At 46.9% G+C, this 25,720-nt stretch overlaps 1 protein-coding gene across 5 annotated transcripts; it reads left to right on the plus strand.

Moving 5' to 3' along the window:
- The first annotated feature begins 1,788 nt into the window (after positions 1-1,788).
- Positions 1,789-9,323, plus strand: CCDC160 (coiled-coil domain containing 160). 5 transcript variants are annotated; one of them, XM_050964426.1, is made up of 3 exons: positions 1,789-2,075; positions 3,558-3,732; positions 6,346-9,323. In XM_050964426.1, the coding sequence occupies exons 2-3, from the start codon at positions 3,622-3,624 to the stop codon at positions 7,333-7,335; spliced, it is 1,101 nt and encodes a 366-aa protein (XP_050820383.1). In that variant the 5' UTR covers positions 1,789-2,075; positions 3,558-3,621; the 3' UTR covers positions 7,336-9,323. The 5 variants fall into 5 exon arrangements, with proteins under 5 accessions (XP_050820383.1, XP_050820384.1, XP_050820385.1 ...); XM_050964427.1 differs by having other exon boundaries at positions 3,677-3,732; positions 6,271-9,323; XM_050964428.1 differs by having other exon boundaries at positions 3,677-3,732.
- The last annotated feature ends 16,397 nt before the right edge of the window (positions 9,324-25,720 follow it).

The following is a 25,720-nucleotide window of genomic DNA, read 5'->3' on the forward strand; positions in this document are numbered from 1 at the left end:
TGATAAGATCACACCAATACTGATTTTCAAAGGCAAAATTATGCCTCCCTGACTTGATTCAAGTTAATAAAATAGTAAGTACTGGAGACCTAGGGAATAAAACACATACTTGGATTTTCAAGAAACTTTTACTAAGGGCTCTCATAAAAGATTTAGAGAAGATAAACTGATGACAAAGTAAAGGGCAAAGTATTGTCGTGGATCAAAAATCTGGTTAGTGATAGGAAACAGTCATACAGAATGGCTGCTCCTCACAATGGAGAGTAATCGCTTTGCCTCCATTGGTATTGGGGCTGGTGCTGTTTAAATATTTGGAGGAGAATGTGAACAGCAAGATAGTGATGTTTTCTGATTTCACAAAGTTGTTTACACTAAATGGATTGTAGAAAATATAGAAGTGAGAAGTTCCATATGTAGATGTGTGGATAGGGCACCATGATGGTACAAGAATTCTACTGGGAGTTTGTCCCTGTTATAACCATCAGTGCCCCGCCTCCAGTATAGTTGCACCCCTTGTGTAAACAAGATAAACTGCTAAAAGCAATTTGCATCAATGCTGTTTATTTCTGTTTGAAACTGGGCTAAAATGCACTGATGCAAATCATTATTTATAGCAGTCTTCTCTGCTTACACTGGAATTTGCACTGGGGAAGCTACCTCAGTGGATGGGCACTGATGGTTGAGACCTCGTGTAGACACGGCTTGATATTCAATCTGGATATTGTGATACACTGTCTTGTACTGTATGTTTCAAAAAACTGCTTGCAGAGCTAAATAAGCAGAGTGAAAGGGAAATTAGAAATGACAGGAAAAAAATGGGTTCTTGGAAATAAGATGGAGAATCACTGAGGTCAAGGTACAAGAAGGCTGTAAAAGAGGAGGCCTCTTCAGTTCCAACAGAACCTAGTGAGGTGGGACCGAGGTTACCAGGACTAGATGAGCTGATGAGTATATGAGATGAGTAGATGAGAAGGGCTAAGCAAATCCATGTAGAAGTTTTTAGGAAACAGTAATTACTTACTAATCTTCAACTGAATGTGGGAGCCAGTTGAACTGTCTGAGCATGGCAGTAGTGTGGCTGCATTTCTGCATAAACAGGGCCCTGGACAACTTCATAGATTAGGGTTGGGAGAGATCTCAGGAGGTCATCTAGTCCAGGGGTTCTCAAACTGGGGGTCGGGACCCCTCAGGAGGTCATGAGGTTATTACATGGGGGGTTGCAAGCTGTCAACCTCCACCTCAAATCCTGCTTTGCCTCCAGCATTTATAATGGTGTTAAATACATAAAAAAGTGTTTTTAATTTATAAGGGGGGGGTCACACTCAGAGGCTTGCTATGTGAAAGGGGGCACCACTAAAAAAGTTTGAGAGCCACTGATCTAGTTCAACCCGCTGCTGAGCACAGGCTGTGCCTGTCGTCACTCGTGGGCCCCCATTTCCACACAAAGGAGTCGGTCCGCCTGCCCTGGAGCGTTGCTTGGAGCCGTTGGCATCACCCCCTGCAGCAAGGCGCCAGCCCCGAGCATTCAGAAGTCATGAGGGGAGCCCGGGAGGCAGCGCCAGACCCGCTGGGAAAGGATGAGGAGGTTAATTTAAAAAAAAAGCCTCCCTGTTGGGTTCTTTATTTGTCTCCTGGGTGCGGAGCCCTTGGCGGGAGGCTAGAAACAAGCGCTGGGTTTCTCCTCTGCCCAGGCCCAGCCGCGGGCTTCACACCTCCCCCACGGTGGCCAGGCTCCTGGCTAGGCCGGGGGTCCTGCAGTGAGGGAACAGCGGGGCAGCCGGTGCCTGCACTCGGGGCCGCTCTTGGCACGGACGGGGGCAGGACGAGGGTCCCGGGGCGGCAGCCCCTCCTCTCCGGCCCGGCCGGGGGCACACCCGCCATGTCCCTGCCCCGGTTAGTGTGAGGGGAGCCGCTTCGCCTGCCCGCCCCCCGGGGCGGAGCCGGCCGCGAGCCGAGGCCTGGCGGCCCCGCTTTTCTAGGCCGCGTTGCCAGGGGGACTCGCGCCGGGCCGCTTGGCTCGCACCAGCCGCTGCTGCTGCCCCGCGGGAAAGAGTGAGTCCGCCCTCCGGCACCAGGTAGGGCTGGGCTGGGCTGCCGCTCCCCGCAGCTGCCGGCGGTGCCAGGCGTGGGCAGAGCCCCACAGTGCGCGCGCAACAGTGCCGGTGTCCGCTCAGTGCTGGGTGCCCGCACCCTAAGGAGTTACACAGCCCCCTGGGGTGCTGGGTGCCCGGTGCCCGCACCCTAAGGGGTTACACAGCCCCCTGGGGTGCTGGGTGCCCGCACCCTAAGGAGTTACAGCCTGGGGTGCTGGGTGCCCGCACCCTAAGGAGTTACACAGCCCCCTGGGGTGCTGGGTGCCCGCACCCTAAGGAGTTACAGCCTGGGGTGCTGGGTGCCCGCACCCTAAGGAGTTACACAGCCCCCTGGGGTGCTGGGTGCCCGCACCCTAAGGAGTTACACAGCCCCCTGGGGTGCTGGGTGCCCGCACTCTAAGGGGTTACACAGCCCCCTGGGGTGCTGGGTGCCCGCACTCTAAGGGGTTACAGCCTGGGGTGCTGGGTGTCCCCACCCTAAGGAGTTACACAGCCCCCTGGGGTGCTGGGTGCCCGCACCCTAAGGAGTTACACAGCCCCCTGGGGTGCTGGGTGCCCGCACTCTAAGGGGTTACAGCCTGGGGTGCTCGGGTCCCTTCCAAGGTGTTATACAGCCTGGGGTACTGGGTCCCTCCACCCTAAGGGGTTACAGCCTGTGGTGCCTGCACCCTAAGGAGTTACACAGCCCCCTGGGGTGCTGGGTGCCCGCACTCTAAGGGGTTACAGCCTGGGGTGCTGGGTGTCCCCATCCTAAGAGGTTACAGCCTGGGGTGCTCAGGTCCCTTCCAAGGTGTTATACAGCCTGGGGTACTGGGTTCCTCCACCCTAACGGGTTACAGCCTGGGGTGCCTGCACCCTAAGGAGTTACACAGCCCCCTGGGGTGCTGGGTGCCCACAGCCTAAGGGGTTACAGCCTGGGGTGCTCGGGTCCCTTCCAAGGTGTTATACAGCCTGGGAATTATACAGCTTGGGGTGCTGGGTGCTCCCACCCTAAGGTGTTACAGCCTGGAGTGCTGGGTGCCCCCATTCTAAGGGGTTACAGCCTTGGGTCCCCCCCAAGGAATTGCAGCCTGGGATGCTGGGTGCCCCCTCTTTTATAGCCTGGGGTGCTGGAGGGTGCCTCAATCTTATCAAGTTAGCTTCTCCTACAGCTTGGGGCACTGGGTAGCACTCTGTACCTTTGATGTTCCTACCATTATTATGGCTCTATTAACTCTGAGTCCTAGTCATGTGGAGTGCTGGGTAGCCCCTCTGCAGCAGTAGTCCCCCTGTCCTGCTGTGGTTACAGCCTTTGATGTTGGATGGTGCTGCAGTGACATTGGGTATCCCCTGAACTTGGGTCAGTTATCACCCTCAAACTCATGATGTGTAACCACAGGGTGAGGACAGACCCAGTTACCTGCAGGAGGCATTTGTTCCCCCACTGAACCTCTTCAACAAACAGTTTCTGTTTATCTTTTAAAGGGAATAAAAATATGAGCAAACATTATGGCTGTGCAAACTCAGTTTAGTTTTAAAATGGACTGGAATGCCTGAGCCCTCTGGCTTCTCACAAACTGCTAATATGGGTCTCTGTCCTAAAGATTCCTATATTGTTGGAGAAAGGAATGCCAGGAAAATTCACCTCTCTCAGCTCCAGGTAATACTCCCCACTTTCTCTTTCTTCATAGTTTATATGATTATCATCAGGGTTTTGGAGCTGTGCTCCTGCTCTGCTCCAGCTCCAGGCAAAAACCTGCAGCTCCACTGCTCTGGAGCTGCTCCATGTTCCAGCTCTGGGATCTGCTCCGAAGTCCTGGTTCTCATGATCCCTTGCTAAATATGACCTGATCCTCTGAGCAGCCACATGAGCAGACTTCTATTAACTTCAAAGGGGCTTCATATGTGCATGAATGGAGCAGTTTGGAGCATTGGGGCCTTAATGATGGCCTGTGATTTACCTTTGTCTGCAGCTTCAGTACATCTGTATGGCTTACCCAGTTTTTTCCCCAACAATTTAAAAAATCACTGCATCGAGTCCAACAATATTATTTTGTGTCCCCTTTGTCGTTCCTCCCCGCATCTGGCCTACGCACTCATTCAGTTTGTAAATAATAATTACTCTTCAGTCGTGTGCTGCATTGATTCTCAGTGGTGCTAAACATGGGACGTTTTAACACAGGAGTTAAAAAAAGAGAGATTTAAAATATCACACAAATATGCATGAAATTCTTCATCCTCAGTGTAGGATACAGTATTGTTTCAAAGATGTGAAATTCCCAATTATCCAAAACAGGTTTATGTCCCCCAGCATTCATTACATAAGAATGAACATACTGGGTCAGACCAAAGATCTATATAGCCCCCTATCCTGTCTTCCGACAGTGGCCAATGCCAGGTGCTCTAGAGGGAATGAACAGAACAGGTAATCAAGTGATCCTTTCCCTGTCGCCCATTTCCCATGCTGCCAATCCTAGAGATTGATGACTTCTATCTACAGAATGGGTAGTAAGTCTACCCAAACTGCCCTGCCACTGTACCTCAAACTGATAAGGGACAACCTTAAATGAGAGGGTAACTGGCTCCATGATTATAAAGTTGCTGGCCTCTTTGTGTCAATCCCTGTCCCCTCTCTCCAGGTTATTTTAGTCACTGGCAACAGCTGTAGCGATCATCTTGCTGTGACATGGACATCTGTCCACAAGGAACTAGACGGAGGCCACCAAGCTCATTTCACATAGGTCATCAAATAGCCATTAGATCATGAATGTCATACTTATTTGGAGAGGGCCTGATTCCATGTTATGGATCTTGAGCCAAGATAAAAAATTACAACTTCATACTCGCCTCAATCTATGGCACATCGCGGCCTAATGTCAGTGGGAGGTTGTACAAAGTGCAGAATACAGCCTTCATGTAGTAAGTAAGCTTCAATTTATTATGTATTCAGTACCTTATTGTCATATTCAGTGTGACTCCATGAGAAAATCCTTGAGACATGAGACTCTTTGAATTAGGGGGATCTTTCAGTCATCGCTGAGCTGTTCTGAATTTGAATCAGTGAAATATTAGTACTTTTACTATTCTAGTATCATTATTACCCCTCTTACTTCACAAATTATCCCTTGTGCCTGAGACGTAGCTTGTCCATATTAAATTTATATTCCTTCTTGGTTTTATAAAACTCTTCAATATTTTTAAACAGTCAAATCATTAGAGAAGCTAACTGACGTAATCTCTTTTCAATATATTTTGCGTCATGTTATTGTTCTTAGATTTAAATGTAAATCCAAATAAAAATGGTAACTGTCTTAAATATTCCTAGCACCATGCGTAATCCTTGATTCATCTTCTTAGTTCAGTGAGGATAGTGCAGGGAAACATGGAGTAAATAGCACAGTGGATTAATACATAAATCTTTCACCTCTGGTGATGTTGAGTCAAATTCTGATTTAATCTCTAGTGAAAAGTATTTGGGAATCTTATTGTTGTCCCTAAAACATTGATTCTCATAGCAAAACTAACCATTGCTACACAATTGATAGTCTGTGCTCAGAGAGGATAAGGACTGGAATATCAGAAATTTTGCAGGGCAATTGTCAGAGTTACAGGAGGAAGTCTTATGTATAGTCTCTCCATATTATGTGCAGTTTTTCAGTAATTTATTTTAATAAGCACTGACATCTCCACAATTTTTAAACACATAACATTTACATACTGTGGTGTGTCACGTATTCAGATCCTTGTCTAGATGTTAACTGAATAAGCACCTTTAAAGAGTTTTAGTGATAGAGTTTTAAAAAAAAATTTACAAAGAAAATATAATCCATATCCTTCAATCCACATTCAGGCAAATCTCTTATTACAGGCAATAGAAAATTTACCTGGTTTAAAAACTAGGATTTGCCCCATATAAGAACAGTATAAGCTTTTCTTTAACAGGATCAATCTCTAAACTATTTCCTCAAAGCAATCTACCAGTAGTTTAATTTCATATAGACAGTTAAAACAGAGCAGGGCTTCCATATAGTTAGTATGTTCTGACACTAGTAACTTTGGACCAGTTTCTGATACCCTTATTCATGTTGAAAAGCACCTTACTCCACAAGTAGGCCCACTGAAGTCGTGAATAAGGTGCTGAAGGTACCTGAAGCTTGCCCTCTAAATTTTTACAAATTATAATTATTAATAATTTTAGTTTCTTTCAGATGAAACTTCACATCAAAGTTTAAATGTGTTCCTTCGGCTATTGATTTTATTTTTCTGCTAATAGGCAATGGAAACCTTAGAAATGGAGAACAAAGGTAAACATTGGGTGGAGAAGTTATTTTCTCCTCATTTTAGTGCACAAGATTTTTTTAGTCAAGTCTATCAGCCTGAATCGCTGATCTTTGAAAAATTGGCTTTAGCGAGAGCAAAGAGAGTGGAAGAAATCTACAAGAGAGCAATTAAAAATTTTCAAGAAGAAAAAAGGCTCAAAAGGAAAGAATGTTTTTCCAAACTCATTGTACGAGAATATGAACCAAACATAGTAGGTGCAAAGATAAACATTTCAAAGAAGGAAAGAGAAGGGGATTCTGCCTGCTGTGGAGCTGGTAATTTAGATGTTGGGACTGAAGAAAGCTTAAAGAAAATAGAGGGTCATTGTATCTGGAATGCAAAGGAATTAGCAGATTTGCGACAAGAAATGCACAAGAACCATGTGGAAGGAGTTTCTCTGAAACTTCAGCTGTCCATCTTGAATGCAGAGTTAGTGGAACTGAAAGCTAAATGCAAAAAAATACAAGTGGACTTTGAAAATGCTGAACAAGAACTTCTAAACTCCAAAAAAGAGGTTCGCTGCAAAAATACCCAATTACAGCAGATTCAAAAGGACAGCTTAAAAAAAGATTTTGAGCTTCAAGCCTTAAAACAACATTTACATGAAAAATCAGCAAACATAAGAAGCTTAAATCAAGAGCTGCTTCAGGCAAGAAAAGAGATTCAGAGTTTGGATCTAAAGAACAAGGATTTACAACAAGAAGTTAAGAAGTTAAAACAGCAACATGATCTTGGATATAAGGCCTGCATAGAAAAGGTGAAACTGCATTATGATTTAAAAATAAGAAACATACAAAAAGAACTGGAGGATGTTAAAAGTGAGCTGAGTGATGAAAAGCTTTTGCATGCTAAGAATGTTAAGGCTTTAGAAATACTTAGGAAACATTTTTCAGCCCAACCATTATCTAATATATTTGACAATCTGAGAGTAGATTTTCTTTAAAATAAAGCAAGGAGAGAGAATCCTTGCTAGTTGCAGTCAAAAAGCCCTAGTAACTATATTTGCAGTTGTACTTGACTGTACTTTTCAAATGCTTCTTGGTTTAATGTTGGACTTTTATTGTTAAGTTTTAAGGCAGTCAAGTGTGACAGTAAAACACTATCTAGTTTTAAAATAGCTTTGTTCAGAGTTTTGTTTGAGTGAAATTGTAGGTTGATTCTTTGACAAGAGTGTCCCTGTGAGTCTTCATGCCACTGACCTCCATTATACCCTTCCTGCAGTAATATGCATCTCCTTTCCCCTGGAGAATGGCTTTGTAGAGAGGAAACACTAGTTTGTATTGAGTTAAATCATGGCTTTGATACTTAATTTGAATGTCGGGTTCTATATCCCTCACTCTTTAGATGTATGAATTGACATATGCTGAATAAACAAATTCTGACATGTTCCAGTCATCTTAAATGCTAAAAGAAATAACGTAATATAATAGTCTTGACTTGTATCTCTGATTTTCTTTCTGTTTGGTCTGCTTTTGATAGTTCATGTCTGAACGGGTGTATCCATTGTCACAGTACCAATCCTTTAGTTTAGGCAATACCACATGCAGGTCCTTTGATTACCCAGCAGGGTGTACTGTCTACACAGCTCTGAAGCATAATCCCACTAGAACCTTTAAATTCTGCTGTACCCAGATTTTACTTTCTTACAGTTTGCTAAAAATCATGTTGCTGTTGCTGTAGCATTTAGTTTGCAGTTTATATTGTTGCTCATAACTGTTGTAACAAAGATTTTTCTCTTTAAAATCTCTTGGAAATTCATGTTAAAATTATGTGTTGATTTTTGGAGAAGGTTGTAAATCTATACCTTAATTTGAAATAATATTACTACTAAATGTGTAATTATTAAATAGTGCACCTGCATGTGAGAGGAGCTAGTGATTTTTTCCTAAACAGTCTGTGTGTTATAACTACGGTCTTTCTCTACTGAAGGTATGAATATAAATGATTTATTTAATACAGTATTATTAATAAATTGATTATTGATGTATATGTTATACACAGTGGCTTAAATTCTCATTTTAATTTTGGTTCAAAAGGATTCCTCTCAAAAACTGAAAAAACTAAATTCCAGAAACTATCCTGAGAGCAGAAGTGTAGAAATCTAGAATGGTGTAGGATAATTCCTATAGTTTCTTACCTCTTCATTGTAACATTTTTCTTGAATTTTAATTGGGTAAATAAATGAATCATGCAGGTCTATTCACTCCAAATGATGAAATGACTATTAACTAATTGTTGCCATATGTGTTTTTAGAATGTCAAATATTGAGGTACTGCTACATCTAAAATCTAATTTATTATAGCATTTTACCTGTTTTGGCTAGGAGTTTCTATAAATCTAAATATATTTACTCTCCCTGAAAAGTGTCATGCTTTGTCTAGTTATAAATGTAACTTATATCAGTCAAGCAAGTGGTATGTAATTTGAACTGAGCTAATTTAAACCTTCAACCAAGCAATAAGTATTACTTGTTTAAATATTGTAACACCCCGAAAGTTAGAACATAAGAACGGCCATGCTGGGTCAGACCAAAGGTCCATCTAGCCCAGTATCCTGTCTTCTGACAGTGGCCAAAGCCTCGTGCCCCAAAGGGAATGAACAGAGCAGGTAATCTTCAAGTGATCCATCCCTTGTTCCCCATTCCCAGCTTCTGGCAAACAGAGGCTGGGGACACCATCCCTGTCCATCCTGAGTAATAGCCATTGATGGACCTATCCTCCATGAACTTATCTAGTTCTTTTTTGAACCCTGTTATAGTCTTGGTCTTCACAACATCCTCTGGCAAGGAGTTCCACAGGTTGACTGTGCATTCTGTGAAAAAAAATACTTCCTTTAACTCTGACCTTTTGTTTCTCAAGTATATCTGCAACCCAAAATATGTAGCTGGAATGTATAATAATGCACATTATAATAAAGTGTGAAGTACTTTATATTATGCATCTCCAACACTTATTATTTTGTGATAAGTAGGTTTGTTTCCTAGTGGGGAATGGGATTGTTTGCGGGGACTGCAGAATTCTTGCCATTTTGTGTGTCTTATCATCGGTAGAGGCAGACCTTGATTGTGGAGACAAATGCCTTCTTACATCAACCAATTAAGTTCTTTTTCACTCTGCTCCCTCTAATTTTTTAACTTCTGTCCTCTTTGTATGGAAGTTATCACCAGTGATACCTGCGAGATTCTCTTGAAGGCTGTGTTCTATTGACCTTCCTTCAAAGGGGGAGAACTCAGAAGCTGATTGACAGACTGCTTCTAGTCTGCTGCAGAGATAAGCACTAAAACTAAGTTTTGTTTACACGATTCATATTAATCAAGAACCTAAAGCACATGGTTGAGAAGAACCCTCCCCTCCCCCGACTATGTGTGGAGATGAGTGATTTTAAAGGCTATTGGGCTTCTGTTCCATGATTGATATTTATATGGGGGGATACATTTAAAAATAACCCATTTCAAAGGTCTTGGCCAGGTTTTGCCTGTCTCTCTGTTCTAAGAGTGCATTTTGACTGAGGAATTTAATGGAAATTAAATCTCTACTGGAATTGTCCGTTCAACTCCCAAAGTTTCAACACAGTTTTGTACCTTGGATGAATAGCTTAGAGAGGGTGCAGAAAGCCACCTTAAGTAAATTAGCAGAAACATTCCCTAGTTTAAGTACTAGAATAATTAGTTAAAATAAATAAATTGTAAAAATATAGAAGCAACTCATTCTAAGGGTAGATGCTATGTCTTTGTAAATGGGGGCTGAGTGGTTTTCCCAGACTTCCAAAGCAGGCTGGGAAGAACCCTGCTGTCCAGCAGATTGAGAGAATCAAAAACCTGGTCCAGGAAAGTGGCATTTAATCATGTAGATTCTGGTGGCTGTCCTGAATAGTCAAGTTGGAGATGGGTTGGTGTCTTGGAAGTGGGAGGGAGACTGAGGAGTGAATGTAGATATGTTCCATGGGCTTCTGTACTCTGTCCCACGTCCAGGGCTGGCCCACAACATTTTGGCACCTGAGGCAGGGAGCTCAAATGACGCCCCCATACTCCCTTGCTTGGGCCAAAACTTTGAAAGGTCTCAATTCTGCCTTCTTCCTGTTCGTCTCCTCTCATGGTACTGCTCTGCTACCTACCCCAATAAAGGAGAACTAACAGCTTAAAATGCCCTGTTCAAAATTTTTAAGTAACACTTGGCTTTCAAATGCCTGAACAGCAAATTTTATTTTTCTTGTCTGCATAGTAAACACCGGCATTTTTATCTGTTTAAATTATCAAAGTGGTGCTTTCCATGCCTTCTTGGTTACAAAGATTTTAACTGCTTCCTGCTGAAGAGCCACAGTCTTGGCCAGCTCATGCTCTGTTGAGATGGTTGCAAGGCCAACCAGCCTCTCCTGTGTCATTGTGGAGCGTAGATGTATTTCTATTAACTTCAGCTTGGAGAAGCTGCGTTCTCCACTGGCAACTGTTACAGGAAGTATTACAAGTATGCACAGAGCAAAAAAGCATTTGGAAAGAGGGTGGTCATCTTATTTGTGCACATATATTCCAGAACAGCCTTTGGAGCTGATCCTGCTGAAATGTATCTTGAAAGGGCTTTCGGTTCATCACCTAAATCACTCGCATCAATATCACAGATATCATCATATGTCAACACTGTCTCTAGTGCCCTGTATTGCTGGTGTAGGTCTTCTTCAGGTACAATGAGGAGTTTTGGAATATCATACAACATCCCAAATATACTGCTGTGTTCCTTGAGCTGCATGAAACATTCTTAACTGACTGTATTGCACAATCTAGCACCTGGTTAAATAATTCAACTTTGAATTGTTGTTTGGGGTCTCTTATGGGATTATCTTGTGCCTCATAATCAAAATGTCATCTTCTTCTTCTTCTTCTGCGGTATTGTAGACTCTTGTATTCTTGAATGGGTGGGAAAATAGATTGTTTGAAGTTCCTCTGCCAACTTCTGTGCATTCTTCAGAACGTTTTGAAATCCCTTATCTGACTGTTAATATAGTAGGTATGACTGCTTTGTCCAGTTGTTCCATTGCTCCAGATATATCAAGGTCAATACCTTGGAGTCTCTTGCTTACAACATTTATTTCAAACAGTATGTCATGCCACAACACTAAGCCACACAGAAATTTGAAGTTATGTATGTTTCTGGTGATTCCATTTCCCTCTGCCACTGTTCTCCCCCGAACAGTTCCTGTCATAGCATTATCCTCCATAATGGCAACTATGGCATCATCTATCTTCCCAATTTGGTGTTTGATAGGATTTATCGCCTCCACTTGACTTTCCCAGCATGTGGCACTCAGTGGTTTCAGTGTCAGAGAGGATGTTCCCAGATGTTGCTTCAAAATTTGCCATCGATGAGTTGATGCAGAGAAAAATACATAGATGCTTTGAATTACATTAAAAAATTGAGCAGCCTCACAAGAAGCTGATGCTGCATCACTGACCACCAAGTTCAATGACTGAGAACTGCATGGGACAAAAAAAGCTCGAGGGTTTAACTCTCAGATCTGTATCTGCACTCCTCTGTTCTTTCCTCTCATGTTGGCACTATTATCATAGCCCTGACCTCTCATGTCAGCTATCTCAATTCCTGTATCTTCCAAAGAGCCTCAGGACACAGCAGGCTCAGTAGCTGCTTGGAGCTTGAGGAGGGAGGATTGTGTCTGGAGTAAGCTGCAGCCCTGTCGCATCTTGGATAGGCAGGAACCTGGGGAGAAGAGAAGGAGCTCCGGATGGTCTGCTTGGACTGAGGAGGGTGCTGTGGCCGTAGGGAAGTGGCCGAGGGAAATGCAGTGATAGTAGAAGCAAAGGAATGCAGTGAGTGACTGTGATTTGGAGAGTACCTGGTCTGGGACCTGGAATAGTGGGTGGGCCTGGGTCCCCCCCTACTCACCATTGGGGAAGTGGCAAGATAATTGACTACACTTGTTACTGGGGAAGTGGCTGGACTAGGAGCTAAACTCCCCCGGTCAGGGGAACATTGATAGGGACATGGCTGGAGGGCTGAGTCACGAAGAGGATGCTGTGAGAGGGGCTGCAGGCAGACTGCAGAGAAGAAGTGATAACGTGCAGACTGCACATGTGGGTGTCAACCTTGAGCTAATTCCCAGAGTGAACAGGAGGAAGTGCCAGTCTGGCAGTGATTGATGTGCCCCATGACAGAGAGTAAATATTTTAATGCAAAATGCCCCAAATTTTGCTTAGCTTAATAATCTGAAGTCTTTCTGTGGCCGTGCCGGAGAGGGGCAGCTACTCTGCTGAAGTCAGCAGAGCTGTGACAGTTTATACCAGCTGAAGATCTGCCCTCCACTCTTTAAACCACTATCAATCCTTTATTAGTATTGGTTTAACAATTGAAAAATTAATGTTAACATTTATTCAAAATGCTTCACTTTTGAAAACCTTATTTATAGTCTTACTATATAGGCCTTTAGTATCCTAACGTTCCTTACAGGCCTCAGGCTAGAGTATATTGAGCTTGAATATTGTCAAAGTCCCAAATGCCATATTTTTAGCATGATCTTTATTGCTAGAAGTAGGCTTATAAATGTCACTTGTAACTAGTACATTGTCTTTCATATGTATTTCACAGTTTATTTGCATTGAAATTACTTTTTTTTTTTAATCTTTTGTCTAGTGGGCTGCCTAAACTATAATGTTCTTATAGTATGTTGGAGAACTCACTGAATTATTTGACATGATGTATATGATACTGCGTGTAAATATCAGTGAGATTTAGCCCACAGACTGTTATTTTGCTGTTTATGGAGTTTTATCAGAGATGACTAAAATCACTTTAGATGCACCTTTTATCAAAGGGCTGGCTGCTTGCCAGACAGTAGTTCTTGATGATATCCACTTCTGAATCTTTCTACATAAACAGAAGACTGGAGGCTGCCCCTTATTTTAGCTTTTGGCCGTTCTGCTCAAGTGCCCTTTAAAGTGGGGAAATGTTTCGGACAAAGATTGGAAACAACAGCATTGTATTTCGCAGTAAAATATAAAGCTATACAATAGTATTGGTGCAACACATTAGAAAGTCCAGTGCTACAGTTATGAAACCTATACATTTTACATACTAACTACAAAAGTAAAGACCTGTGCCAGAAAGTGTTTAAAATGTTATGAAAATACTCCATGACGTTAAGGTGAATAAATAAAGGTATAATACATTCTTTCTAGGTTTAGTGTAAACAGAAGGAAAAGATACAGTGAGGTTAAAACCACAGCTCAACAGCTCTGATTCTCCAAGAGGATCCCGCGTTGCTGAATTACATAGCTGCTGAATATTAAATGGCTTTAGAACTCAAATCCTCAGTGATATACTTCACACTCTTACAGCACTTGCACCAATCAAGGCACTTCTGAAACACCTACCACTGTCCAATCCAGGGGAAATATCTGCAGCTGGAGGTATGACAATTTATACTAATTGAAGATCTCGGTGGTAGCAGAGAACAATACTACAGAACTAGATCCTCAACTGCTCTCAAATGCACAACTACACTGAAGTCAGTGGGGCTACAGCAGCTGAGAATCTGTCCCAATTAATTTTGGCCCAGAGCATTCCTATAAGTTAAGTATTACATCCGTACCAAAAGTGGGGAAACTGAGGCACAGAATTTAAGTGCCCTGTACAAGGACACTTGGCAAGTCTATGGGAAAGCCTAGAAAATAAATGGGACTCCATTGCTCTACCTGCTGGACATGGCCCTTTTGTGTGGGTGTGTGATGCAGTAGGGACTGTCTGTGTGGGGAGTGGGAGAGCAGGGGAGGACTTTAGGGGATGGACGATGCCAGAGCCTGTAACCTGAGCTAGGTAAGGGAGGGGAAAGGTCAACACCTTTGCCCGGGAAGGGGACAAAAGGAAGGGAGTGGCAGGAGGGAAGCAGTTTGAGTTTGGGCTTGGGGCTGTGTGGGCAGAATTCAGGGTATCCTAGCTAGGATCCAAGCACCCTGAAAGCCCAGAAGGACTCGGTGGAGGGGTCCTGACTGTGCCTGCAAGCTCTGCTGTAACCTGTGTTCCTGTTGTCCAATAAACCTTCTGTTTTACTGGCTGGCTAAGAGTCACTGTGGGTCCCAGGAAGAGGGGTGCAGGGCCGGACTCCCCCACACTCCGTGACAACTGGTGGCAGCGGCGGGAGATACTGCACCCCGTGGACGGCGCTTCCTGCAGTAAGTGACTGGGGAGCAGTAAAACGAAGGGGTGATTAACCCCTGGGAGTGTGTGCCCAGTGAGAAGGACTTTGCAGTAACAGGGTCCCCTGGGGGATTGCAGCGAGCGGTCCCAGGGGCGGAGGAGTCTGCAGCTCGACCCTGGCAGAGAGGTGGTGACCTCAAGAAGGGCTGGTGCACTAGGGGTCCCCCTGGAAACCGTGGGGAGCGGCGAGCACCCCTGCCTGTGAGTGGTCAGCAGGAAGATGTATGCCAAGCGGCGCAAGTGTGACCTGCTGGAGCTGTGTAAGCAGAGGGGGCTGCACCCAGGGAGGCTCAGCAAGGACCAGCTGATTGCCCAGCTGGAGCAGGGAGACTGCATGAATGAACGGAGCCCTGTCTCTGAGGGAAGCAGCCGGGCAGATGCAATGCAGGCACCAGTGTCTGTCCCCACTGGGAGTGGTCAGCCAGCGGACGAGGGCTTCCCGAGACCCCCCCCCTTCCTAGGCCTAGGGGAAGGGCGGGGAGGAGCCCAGTGTATACCGAGGGCACCGTGACACCCCCGGCCAGCAGGGGATCCGCCCGGCGAAGCCCACCCCCCAGCAGGGGATCCTCCCGGCAACGCTCGGCATCCATGGAGCGGACACGGCTGGAATATGAAAGGGAGAAGCTCGAGTTAGAGGCAAAAGCTGGAGGAGAAGGCGAAACAGCGTGAACATGAGCGGGAGGAGAAGGAGAAACAGCGTAAACATGAGCGGGAGGAGAAGGAGAAACAGCGTAAACATGAGCTGAACCTGGCCCAGCTGACGAGCAGTGGGGCCCCGGCTGCGGTGAGTGAGGGGGGACCCAAGCCTACAACGAGCTTTGATAAGCACTTGCTGCCCCAGCGTAAGGAGGGGGAGGACATAGATACCTTCCTGACGGCCTTTGAGAATGCCTGCGAGCTGCACAGGGTTGACCCTGCAGACAGGATCGCAGTTCTCACCCCCTTACTGGACTCCACAGCCGTGGAGGTGTACAGCCGACTGAAAGGGGCGGAGGCAGGGGACTACGAACTGTTCAAACAGGCCCTGCTCCGCGAGTTTGGGCTGACTCCTGAGATGTACCGGAAAAAGTTCCGGAGCCAGCGTAAAACCCGTGAGGTCACATACCTACAACTGGTCAACCGGGCGCAGGGGTATGCCCGCAAGTGGACAGCTGGTGCCCAAACTAAAGAGGACCTGCTTGACCTATTCATACTGGAGCACCTGTACGAGCAGTGCCCGTCCGACTTGAGGCTGTGGTTGATGGACCAGAAGCCGGAGAACCCACAGCACGCAGGCCAGCTGGCCGACCAATTTGTGGACAGTCGGGCAGGGGATGGCAGGGAGGAGTCTCAAAGGAGCAAGCCTGCCTCAACACAGAGAGAGAGTCATCATGGGACCTCCCAGCGGGGTCCTATGGAGAACCCCCCCAAAAGGGGAACATCCAGCGGCAGGTCCCTCCGACTCACTCAAGGGGACCCACGAGACATGGGCTGCTATCGCTGTGGCCAACGAGGTCACATACGGGCCCAGTGCCCCAAGCTCAGGGACAGACCAAGCAGACCCAACCCGCAGAGGGTGGACTGGGTAAAAACCCAATCGGAGGAGGGGCTACGTTCCCAGGAAAGGGGGGCTGGCAACATACCACCTGTGGATGCGCCAGGCTCCGGGTTTGTGGTTTACCGGGTGGGCGCGGGGCTGCCCCTCCGGAAGGAGTGCATTGTTCCCCTGGAGGTAGATGGGAGGAAGGTCACTGGGTACTGGGACATGGGCGCAGAGGTGACGCTGGCCCGGCCCGAGGTGGTGGCCTCAGATCGGATGGTGCCCGACACCTACCTGACCCTGATGGACGTGGGCGGGACCCCATTCAAGGTGCCCGTGGCAAGGGTACACCTGAAGTGGGGGGCCAAGCAGGGCCCCAAGGATGTGAGGGTACACCGATATTTGCCCACTGACGTGTTAATGGGAGGGGACCTCGAGGACTGGCCTAGTAACACCCAGAGTGCCCTGGTTGTGACTCGTAGTCAGAGTCGGCAAAGGGCACTGCACCCTGACAACGGGGAAGGTACTCGACCCGAGGTGCAGGACCCTAACCCAGGGAGCGGGGAACGCCCAGGGGCACGGTGCAGAGAGGCTGCGGCCTCAGACCCAGCCAGCAGGAGAGAGCCGGTCCCCATCCCTGTCCCAGCTGCTGAGTTCCAGGCCGAGTTGCAGAAAGATCCCTCCTTGCGGAAGCACCGGGACCGGGCTGACCTTAGTGCGGTACAGACCATGAGGAGAGGTTGCAAGGAGAGGTTCCTGTGGGAGAAGGGGTTCCTGTACCGAGAATGGGCTCCCCCAGGGGAAGTAGAGTCATGGGGAATCAGGAGGCAGGTGGTGGTTCCCCAGAAGTTTCGTCAAAAGCTGCTGTACCTGGCCCATGACATCCCTCTCGCAGGGCACCAGGGAATCCGACGCACCAGGCAGAGGCTGCTACAGAACTTTTACTGGCCTGGGGTCTTTACCCATGTCCGACAGTACTGCCAATCCTGTGACCCCTGCCAGAGGGTGGGGAAGGCCCAGGACAAGGGGAAAGCGGCTTTGAGGCCTTTACCCATCATAGAAGAACCTTTCCAGAAGGTGGCCATGGACATAGTGGGACCCCTCAGCAAGATGACCCGGTCAGGGAAGAAATACATCCTGGTGGTGGTGGATTTTGCCACTCGCTACCCCGAGGCGGTGGCCTTGTCCTCTGTCGAAGCCGACACAGTGGCAGATGCGCTGCTGACAATTTTCAGCCGGGTGGGGTTCCCCAAGGAGGTCTTGACGGACCAGGGGTCCAACTTCATGTCAGCCCTGCTCCGGTCCTTATGGCAGAAATGTGGGGTCCAGCACAACTGGGCCTCAGCGTATCACCCCCAGTCCAACGGGCTGGTAGAAAGGTTCAACGGGACGCTGAAGATGATGCTAAAAACATTTATGAACCAGCACCCGCAGGACTGGGACAAGTACTTACCTCACCTGCTGTTCGCGTACAGGGAGGTGCCCCAGGAATCTACCGGGTTTTCACCTTTCGAACTGTTGTATGGAAGGCGGGTAAGGGGGCCCCTAGACCTGATGAGGGACGAATGGGAGGGGAAGGCCTCTCCCGAGGGAGAGTCAGTGGTGGAGTATGTCCTGACCTTCCGGGAAAGACTGGCCGAGCTCATGGGCCTGGCCAGGGAGAATCTGGCCCGAGCCCAGAGGAGGCAGAAGGTCTGGTATGACCGCACGGCACGGGCCCGTGCCTTTGCCACTGGAGATCAGGTGATGGTTCTCATCCCCGTGAGGAGAAACAAACTCCAGGCCGCCTGGGAAGGGCCCTTCAAGGTTCAAGCAACTGAATGAGGTAAACTATGTGGTGGAGCTGTCAAACCGGGCACATCACCATCGGGTGTACCATGTGAACATGATGAAACCATACTATGACAGGGGGAATGTGGTGTTGGCCGTGTGTGGACATTGGGAGGGGCAGGGAGATGACCCCTTAGTAGATCTATTCCCTGGGACAAAAGCTGGTTCCCCCCTGGAGGCGATTCCCCTCTCTGATCAGCTGACCCCGGGCCAGCACGCTGAGATCAGAGGGGTGCTGCATCTATATCGACAGCTGTTTTCCAACCAGCCTGGACGCACTAATTTGACTGTCCACCGGGTGGAGACCGGGTCACATTCCCCTATAAGATGCTCCCCTTTTCGGGTCACTGGTAAAACTGCCCAGGATCTTGAAAGAGAGGTCAGGGACATGCTGGCTTTGGGGGTGATCCAGCCGTCTTCCAGCCCTTGGGCCTCGCCAGTGGTGCTGGTTCCCAAGAAGGATGGGTCAATCCGGTTCTGTGTGGACTATCGAAAGCTCAATGCCATCACCGTATCTGATGCCTACCCTATGCCCAGGCCTGACGAGCTCCTAGACAAGCTGGGAGGTGCTCGGTACCTCACCACTATGGATCTTACCAAAGGCTACTGGCAAGTGCTACTGGACGCAGATGCCAGGCTGAAATCAGCCTTTATCACCCCTCTGGGGCTCTATGAGTTTCTGACCCTGCCCTTCGGCCTCAAGGGAGCACCGGCCACCTTCCAGCGCCTGGTGGATCAGCTACTGAGGGGGATGGAGAGTTTTGCCGTGGCGTATATTGACGACATCTGCGTCTTCAGCCAGACCTGGGAGGACCACATGTCCCCGGTTAATCAAGTCCTGGACCGACTCCGGGAGGCTGGGTTAACAGTAAAGGCTGAGAAGTGCAAGGTGGGGATGGCTGAAGTATCTTACCAGGGCCATCGGGTGGGGAGCGGCTGCCTGAAGCCGGAACCAGCCAAGGTGGAGGTGATCAGAGACTGGCCTGCTCCCCAAACCAAAAAGCAGGTCCAGGCCTTTATTGGGATGGCGGGGTACTATCGAAGGTTCGTGCCCCACTTCAGTGCCATAGCCGGCCCCATCACTGAACTGTGCAAAAAGGGGAAGCCAGACAAGGTGATCTGGACTGAGCAGTGCCAGGAGGCTTTCCGGGTGCTGAAGGAGGCTCTGGTTAGTGGTCCAGTTCTGGCAAACCCAGATTTTGACAAACCCTTTATGGTGTTCACCGATGCCTCAGACACGGGACTGGGGGCGGTGTTAATGCAGGAGGATGAAAAGGGGGAGAGACACCCCATCGTGTACCTGAGTAAGAAGCTGCTACCCCGGGAACAAAGCTACGCGGCCATCGAGAAGGAATGCCTGGCCATGGTGTGGGCCCTTAAGAAACTAGAGCCATATCTCTTTGGGCGACACTTCACCGTGTACACCGACCACTCTCCCCTGACCTGGCTGCACCAGATGAAAGGAGCCAACTCTAAGCTCCTGAGGTGGAGCCTGCTCCTGCAGGACTATGACATGGACGTGGTCCACGTGAAGGGAAGTGCCAACCTGACAGCGGATGCGTTGTCCCGGAGAGGGGACCCTGAACTTCCCCAGGTCACTGGGCAGAGTGACCCCGCTCAGTTCAGTCTCGAAGGGGGGAGAGATGTGATGCAGTAGGGACTGTCTGTGTGGGGAGTGGGAGAGCAGGGGAGGACTTTAGGGGATGGACGATGCCAGGGCCTGTAACCTGAGCTAGGTAAGGGAGGGGAAAGGTCAACACCTTTGCCCGGGAAGGGGACAAAAGGAAGGGAGTGGCAGGAGGGAAGCAGTTTGAGTTTGGGCTTGGGGCTGTGTGGGCGGAATTCAGGGTATCCTAGCTAGGATCCAAGCACCCTGAAAGCCCAGAAGGACTCGGTGGAGGGGTCCTGACTGTGCCTGCAAGCTCTGCTGTAACCTGTGTTCCTGTTGTCCAATAAACCTTCTGTTTTACTGGCTGGCTAAGAGTCACTGTGGGTCCCAGGAAGAGGGGTGCAGGGCCGGACTCCCCCACACTCCGTGACAGGGTGAAGGGTCTAGTCCTGTACTAGTATACAGTAACTCTTAGGGTTAGTGTGCAGGACTGGGAGTTAGGACATGTGGGAGCAGATATTCAACTGGTGAAAGTGATCATAGCATGGAGCTATGATCATTTACACCAACTGAGGATCTGCCCTAGGGATTCTAGTCCCAGATCTGTGACCTTGGTCAAGGTGCTTAGACCAAAAATTTCAGAGGTGTCCACTGACATTTGGATGCTTAACTTGAGACACTTTGGGTCTGATTTTAATTTTTTACATCAATGTTGCTGTCATAATAGTCTGTCTAAAATATATACTTTACAGTGAGGAAAATAAAACCATTTTCTTAGTACTTTTAAACACAGGGCCCTGTGTATTCCACAAATTCACAGCGGTGGAATCCATCCCTTACTGCAGATATGGTCTCCAGAATCTAAGCGTTAATTAAATAATTTTCCCAGCCCTTATGTTTGTGAAGATAATCCTAACAATATGTACCACCCATAAAATGATGCAATGGTGTCCTTTTGAGGCCATAGATAGCTTGGAGAAGTAAGAACCACCCAATTAATTTCACTGGATTGTTAACTCAAACAATTTTGTTAAATATTGTTAGGTTTAAATTAGTTAATTGCTGATCATTTTAGAAATGAGTTTAGGATGCAGGAGGGGGCTCTGGGCTGGTCCGGGGGAGTGGAGTGCAGGCTCTGGGGTGGGGCTGAGAATGTGGAGTTTGGGGTGTAGGAGGGTGCTCTGAGCTGGGACTCATAGGCTCATAGACTCTAGGACCGGAAGGAACCTCGAGAGGTCATCAAGTCCAGTCCCCTGCCCTCATGGCAGGACCAAATACTGTCTAGACCATCCCTGATAGACATTTATCGAACCTACTCTTAAATATCTCCAGAGATGGAGATTCCACAACCTCCCTAGGCAATTTATTCCAGGGTTTAACTACCCTGACAGTTAGGAACTTTTTCCTAATGTCCAACCTAAATCTCCCTTGCTGCAGTTTAAGCCCATTGCTTCTTGTTCTATCATTAGAGGCTAAGGTGAACAAGTTTTCTCCCTCCTCCTGATGACACCCTTTTAGATACCTGAAAACTGCTATCATGTCCCCTCTCAGTCTTCTCTTTTCCAAACTAAATAAACCCAATTCTTTCAGCCTTCCTTCATAGGTCATGTTCTCAAGACCTTTAATCATTCTTATTGCTCTTCTCTGGACCCTCTCCAATTTCTCCACATCTTTCTTGAAATGCGGTGCCCAGAACTGGACACAATACTCCAGTTGAGGCCTAACCAGCGCAGAGTAGAGCAGAAGAATGACTTCTCGTGTCTTGTTTACAACACACCTGTTAATGCATCCCAGAATCACGTTTGCTTTTTTTGCAACAGTATCACACTGTTGACTCATATTTAGCTTGTGGTCCACTATGACCCCTAGGTCTCTTTCTGCCATACTCCTTCCTAGACAGTCTCTTCCCATTCTGTATGTGTGAAACTGATTGTTCCTTCCTAAGTGGAGCACCTTGCATTTGTCTTTATTGAACTTCATCCGGTTTACCTCAGACCATTTCTCCAATTTGTCCAGATCATTTTGAATTTTGACCCTGTCCTCCAAAGCAGTTGCAATCCCTCCCAGTTTGGTATCGTCTGCAAACTTAATAAGCGTACTTTCTATGCCAACATGTAAGTCGTTGATGAAGATATTGAACAGATCCGGTCCCAAAACAGACCCCTGCGGAACCCCACTTGTTATACCTTTCCAGCAGGATTGGGAGCCATTAATAACTACTCTCTGAGTACAGTTATCCAGCCAGTTATGCACCCACCTTATAGTAGCCCCATCTAAATTGTATTTGCCTAGTTTATCGATAAGGATATCATGTGAGACCGTATCAAATGCCTTACTAAAGTCTAGGTATACCACATCCACCGCTTCTCCCTTATCCACAAGACTCGTTATCCTATCGAAGAAAGCTATCAGATTGGTTTGACACGATTTGTTCTTTACAAATCCATGCTGGCTATTCCCTGTCACCTTACCACCTTCCAAGTGTTTGCAGATGATTTCTTTAATTACTTGCTCCATTATCTTCCCTGGCACAGAAGTTAAACTAACTGGTCTGTAGTTTCCTGGGTTGTTTTTATTTCCCTTTTTATAGATGGGCACTATATTTGCCCTTTTCCAGTCTTCTGGAATCTCTCCCGTCTCCCATGACTTTCCAAAGATAATAGCTAGAGGCTCAGATACCTCCTCTATTAACTCCTTGAGTATTCTAGGATGCATTTCATCAGGCCCTGGTGACTTGCAGGCATCTAACTTTTCTAAGTGATTTTTAACTTGCTCTTTTTTTATTTTATCTTCTAAACCTACCCCCTTCCCATAAGCATTCACTATGTTAGACATTCCTTCAGACTTCTCAGTGAAGACCGAAACAAAGAAGTCATTAAGCATCTCTGCCATTTCCAAGTCTCCCGTTACTGTTTTTCCCTCCTCACTGAGCAATGGGCCTACGCTGTCCTTGGTCTTCCTCTTGTTTCTAATGTATTGATAAAAAATCTTCTTGTTTCCCTTTATTCCCATAGCTAGTTTGAGCTCATTTTGTGCCTTTGCCTTTCTAATCTTGCCCCTGCATTCCTGTGTTGTTTGCCTATATTCATCCTTTGTAATCTGACCTAGTTTCCATTTTTTGTATGACTCCTTTTTATTTTGTAGGTCATGCAAGACCTACAAAAGACCCCTCCGAGGGGTTCGGAGGGCGGGAGGGAGATCAAGGCTGGGGCAGAGGGTTGAGGTCCGGGAAGGCATGCAGGCTTCGGCTGGGGGTATGGGCTCTGGGGTGGGGCTGGGGAGGAGGGGTTTGGGGTGAAGGAAGGTGCTCCGGGCTGGGATCGAGGGGTTCAGAGGACGGAAGGGGGATCAGGGCTGGGGCAAGAGGTTGGGGCATGGGGAGAGGCTCAGGGGTGCAGGTTCTGAGCGGCGCTTACCACAAGCAGCTCCTGGCAGCAGCGGCATGTCCCTTCTCTGGCTCCTGTGCAGAGGTGTGGCCAGGCGGTTCTGCACCCTGCCCCGTCCACAGGCACTATCTTTCCAGCTCCCATTGGAGTGCTGGAGGGGGCCATTGGAGGGGGGTCATTGGAGCACATAGGAGCCAGAGGTGGGCCATGTGGCAACTTCCGAGAGCCATGTGGAGTGGCACCTGACCCTGCTCCTTGGCTGGAGCACCAGAGGGGGGACATGCCGTGGCTTCAAGGACTCGCATGCAACCAACCCCAACCCTGTGCCCCGGCTGGAGCGCCAGAGGGAGGCTATGCCATGGCTTCCTGGAGCCTCAAGGAGCTGCCCCTGACTCTGCACCCTGGCTAGAGTGCTGGAGCAGAGCCATGCGGCTGCTTCTGGGAGCCGTGTGGAGCGACCCCCGAGCCTGTGCCCCAGCTGGAGCACCAGAGCAGGATAAACCCCATATTCCACTCCCCAGCAGGAGCTCAAGGGCTGGCTTAAAACAGCTGGCAGGCCGCATGTGGCCCGCGGGCCGTAGTTTGCCCACTCCTGCCATATGACTTCACCCACCCACTCCCGTAATAGGCCCATAACCTCTGGCTGAGTTACAAATATCGATTTAAAGACTTCACATTACAGAGAATCCACCATTTATGCTAGTTCAAACCAGCAAGTGACCCATATCCCACAATGCAGAGAAAGGCAAAAAAAAACAAACCAAACCCTGGGTTTCTGCCAATCTGACCTGGAGGAAATTCCTTTCTGACCCAATATAGCAATCAATTAGATCCTGAGCATGTGAGTGAAACCCCTCCCCCTGCATAGCCACATGCCTGGAAAGAATTCTCTGTAGTAACTCAGTCCTCCCCAACTACAGTCCCATCTCCAGCAGCTGGAGATATTTGCTAATACCAGTCACGGATGGGCCATATGCCTTTATAGGCAACCTCATCATACCATTCTCTCCATAAACTTATCAAGCTCAGTCTTGAAACAAGTTAGATTTTTTTGCCCCCACTACTCTACTAGAGGCTATTCCGAAACTACACTCCTCTGATGGTTAGAAACCATTGTCTCGTTTCAAGCCTAAACTTGTTAATGTCCAGTTTATATCCAGTTGATCCTGTGCCAACATTGACCCTTAACTTCAATAACTCCTCTCTCTCCCTGGTGTTTATCCCATTGATGTGTTTACAGAGAGCAATCCTATCTTCTTTCAACCTTTATTTGGTTAGGTTAAACAAGCCAAACTCTTTGAGCCTCCTCTTGTAAAGCAGATTTTCCACAGCTGTAGTGTAGACATACCCTAAGCGAAGTCACTATCCCTTGTTTTTAGTGCTTCCTGCGTTTGGTGAAGCAGGACTTTGTACATTCCTTGTAAATAAATGGGACTCTATAAAAGAAAATACCAGATTCAGGGAAATTTAGTGAGGGTGCTTGTCTTTAACTTGACCTCCTAATTCATTTGCAAACTACAAACTGGCTTGTCTTTACAAGGATTTTATCTTGAGTTAGTTAAGTAGGCTTGTTAACTAGAGTTAGCTCACTTGAGTTAAGAACACACCTTTTCTGGCAGGAAAATGATAAGTGAGGTTTGCTGGCTTGTTATTGCATGTCTGTTGATACTCATACAAAGGATGCAGAAGTGCTTTATAATGAGGACCTAGGTTATGGGACAAGCAGTTTTTGAGAAGGAGCCTAGGGAGCTGCCAGCCTTGGAGAGAAGGCTTGGCTGGATTTGATGTTTCATTTCAAGTTCCTCTTGTAAAAAAGCCAAATCCCAGATGGGGATATGATTTGATCCACTGACATTTATGTGTACTGTATTTGAAACATGGTGGGGAAGCCAGCTGCTCACAGTTTTATTTCAGTTAAGTAGATCTATACTTGTAACAGTTTCAGGCTGATTGAACCTCTAAGATTATCTTTTAACAGCTCTTCTGGTATATTCTGAAGGAACTTGTGTAATGGGGTTTTCTTTAAATCGACCATTACTCTGAAGAAAATAAAGTGTGCTTTCTTTCCCATTGTTTTAATCAAAAGTTACATATACACACTGGATTTCTTGTAAAATGTATTCCCCTACAGCTGGCCTATAGAAAATCCAAAGAAACTGATCATCTCTTTGATGGAAGATGAATGTTGTTTATACAAATCTGTGGTGTATACAGCAACTGGATTAATGCTATGTCTGTGAGCAAATGACAAGCTCTGCCTTATAATTTAACTCCTTTTAGATGCTTGATTATGACATTTGTTCTTCTGCTGAAATGGGAGAGAGTAAATAAATGAGTTTGTGCAATGAGCTTGTCAGATACACTGAGAAGTTCTAGAAGATCCAATTGTTGTTAATGCTCACTGGGCTCGTGGCCAGTGCAGTCAATATATGATAACATAAAGTTAGAATCTCCTTGTGTTGTCATGTAGTTATTATGATCAATCAGTCAGCCATAGTCTGGTAGCCTTAGCAACTTAAAAATTTACCTTTGTTAACACTATTTCACATGACCATCACTCTCAAAATCTCTGGCTCTGAAAATGTAGATTATAAAATATTAAGCCACCTGGATATGTTATTTCCAAAACTCATTCATTCATTCTCCTTGCTGAGCTTCTCAAAGAAACTGTCAGAATTTGCTACTTGTGGAAGGCTCAAGTGTCCAAAGAGAGCTCTTAAATGCTGCAGAATAAGAAAGTAATCAAATGGCTATATTAATTTGAAGTTCCTTTAGTAACAGA

This window comes from Gopherus flavomarginatus, chromosome 8 (assembly GCF_025201925.1).
Source record: "Gopherus flavomarginatus isolate rGopFla2 chromosome 8, rGopFla2.mat.asm, whole genome shotgun sequence".
Taxonomy (NCBI): Eukaryota; Metazoa; Chordata; order Testudines; family Testudinidae; genus Gopherus; species Gopherus flavomarginatus.